The sequence below is a fragment of the Dipodomys ordii genome, unplaced genomic scaffold (assembly GCF_000151885.1).
Source record: "Dipodomys ordii isolate 6190 unplaced genomic scaffold, Dord_2.0 Scaffold104, whole genome shotgun sequence".
NCBI classification, from domain to species: domain Eukaryota; kingdom Metazoa; phylum Chordata; class Mammalia; order Rodentia; family Heteromyidae; genus Dipodomys; species Dipodomys ordii.
Genome location: NW_012267320.1, coordinates 1,300,148 through 1,302,126, shown reverse-complemented (window position 1 = coordinate 1,302,126; position 1,979 = coordinate 1,300,148). Strand labels below are relative to the sequence as shown.

The window sequence follows — 1,979 nt, the reverse complement described above, 5'->3', positions numbered from 1 at the left end:
TATACGCTGCGTTCTCCTCTCCTCCTCTCCCTCCTGCCCGGGCCACGTTTTCTCACGTGCATAGTATTTCTTTGGACTCACGAACAGCCCAGCAGTAAACAGAGCCTCTGTGCTAGTGAGCGTCTAGGGGAGAGTGTGTGCATGTGTGTGTGTGTGGGGGGGTGTCCAGCAGCCCAGAGGGCCTCCTGAAAGGGTCAGGCCCCAGGGGTCACTCACACGTAGTCGTTCAGCCTGTACCCGCTGTGGGACGCCGAGGCCACGGAGGGGGCGCGGTTGTCCTTGTAGGCGGCCGGGGGGTGGTAGGCGGGCGCCGCGGTGGTGGCGGGCCTGGGCGGGCCTCGGTACGGCCTGTAGGGGGCGTCTTCCTGGCAGGCCAGACAGAGCAGGGTGCCCCCGATGAGCGAGAGGGACGAGGCGATGAAACCCAGGTAGAGGGCCTGGCCGATCTCGAACTTCATGCCGCTGGGCAGCAGGGGGTTGTAGAAATTCTGCACCACGTCATGGGTGGTCCAGGCCACGGCCACCATGCAGAGCAGGCCGGCCAGCAGGAAGAGGCCGCCCCCCAGCGCGGCGAACGCAGCCTTGGCCGGCGAGCCCTTGGCACAGCGTGTGCACTTCATGCCCACCACGGCGCAGGCGCAGGCCAGGCCGGACAGCAGGCACGAGATGACCATGAGGGCCCGGGCCGCCTGCAGGTCTCGAGGCAGCGCCAGCAGCGAGCGGTAGATCTGGCACTGGTAGATGCCCGTACTGTGCCACACACACTCCATCCACAGCCCTTTCAGGTAGGACACGGCCGTCAGGATGTTGGTGCCCACGTGCGCCGTCCTCCGCCAGTGTGGCAGGATGGTGGTAATGAGCGTGCCCACCAGGCCCAGGAAGCTGAGCAGGAAGCCCAGGAGCTGCACGGCCGAGCTGGCCATGCCGGGGTGGAGGTGGGGGGGCACTAACCGGGCCTGGCCGTCCCCTGGTACCCCGGAATCACAGCGCTGCTCCTCCAACAACCGCCAAGGTCCTAATAAAGCCAAGAGGGGCGGGAGAGAGAGGACGCGGGTTAAACATTATCTCGGTGCTTTTCTTTCTGGCTTTTGCACAGTTGCCTGGAAAGAGCATTAACATAGTCTGGAAAATCGCTCCTGAGGATTGACCGGGGGGGGGGGGAGGGGGGCGGGGGGGTGAGCTGCTTTCCCTGGAAGGGCAGAGCTGGGCTGGGGGAGGGGAGGGGTGCACAGTAGATCTCAGTGGCCTTCACATTCTGGGGACCTCAGGGAAGGATACCGCAGAGCCCCAGTTTCTGGCTTCTTCTGGCACTTACTCATGGGAGTCCTAGGTGGGAAGTTCTACCTTCTGTCTATCCTCAAGGACTTTGGTTACAGGGCAATCTCCCTGCCTTCCGTCTGGTCTGGTCTGTAATCACCAGGAACAGTTGTTCTAGACTGTGACACCCTTGAAACAGCCTTGAGTGCCTGTCAGGGGGCAGCTGCCCCCCCCCCGTCCCTCCCCAGTCCCCTCCCTCCGGTCCCCCCCTTCAGCTTGGAGACAGCGCTGCCCCAGACAGAGACCCTGCCTGAAGGTGGAGATGGGACTTCAGGTTTCAAACACAGCCAAAGCCCCGCACAGGGGACAGAGCACCTGGGGGAGGTGCGTGGAATAGAATGCTGGGGGGAGGAGGGAGGGGAGGGGAGGGAGGGGAGGGGAGGGGAGGAAATGGAGGGGAAAGGAAAGGGCAAAGTGTTTTAACTACCCATACCTTCTCACCCCCCAGCTCTCCCTGTTTAATGGGGCAGGGGTCAATGTCTGCACCCCTGAAGGTGGCGGAAGGTGGTGACGGAGGAGCTAAGATGGCTGGCGTCGTCCTGCGGGGCCCAGCTCATCTCTACTACTGCTGCGCCTGCCTGAATTCACACGCTAGCTCCCAGACCAGACACTGGCTTCCATTCTCATCCTCTCCTTCCTTCCTTCCTTCCTTCCTTCCTTCC

General features: G+C 62.8%; 1 protein-coding gene across 1 annotated transcript; it reads right to left on the bottom strand.

Annotated features, from left to right (window-relative positions):
- Positions 1-206: 206 nt before the first annotated feature.
- Cldn14 (claudin 14) lies at positions 207-926 on the bottom strand. Its single transcript, XM_013027482.1, has one exon. It carries the CDS (start codon positions 921-923, stop codon positions 213-215), a length of 711 nt encoding a protein of 236 aa, XP_012882936.1. The 5' UTR covers positions 924-926; the 3' UTR covers positions 207-212.
- Between the last annotated feature and the right edge of the window lie 1,053 nt (positions 927-1,979).

What these genes read in the sequence shown, in the direction of transcription:
- Cldn14 (XM_013027482.1), bottom strand. Translation starts at nt 923, where the DNA reads ATGGCCAGCTCGGCCGTGCAGCTCCTGGGCTTCCTGCTCAGCTTCCTG.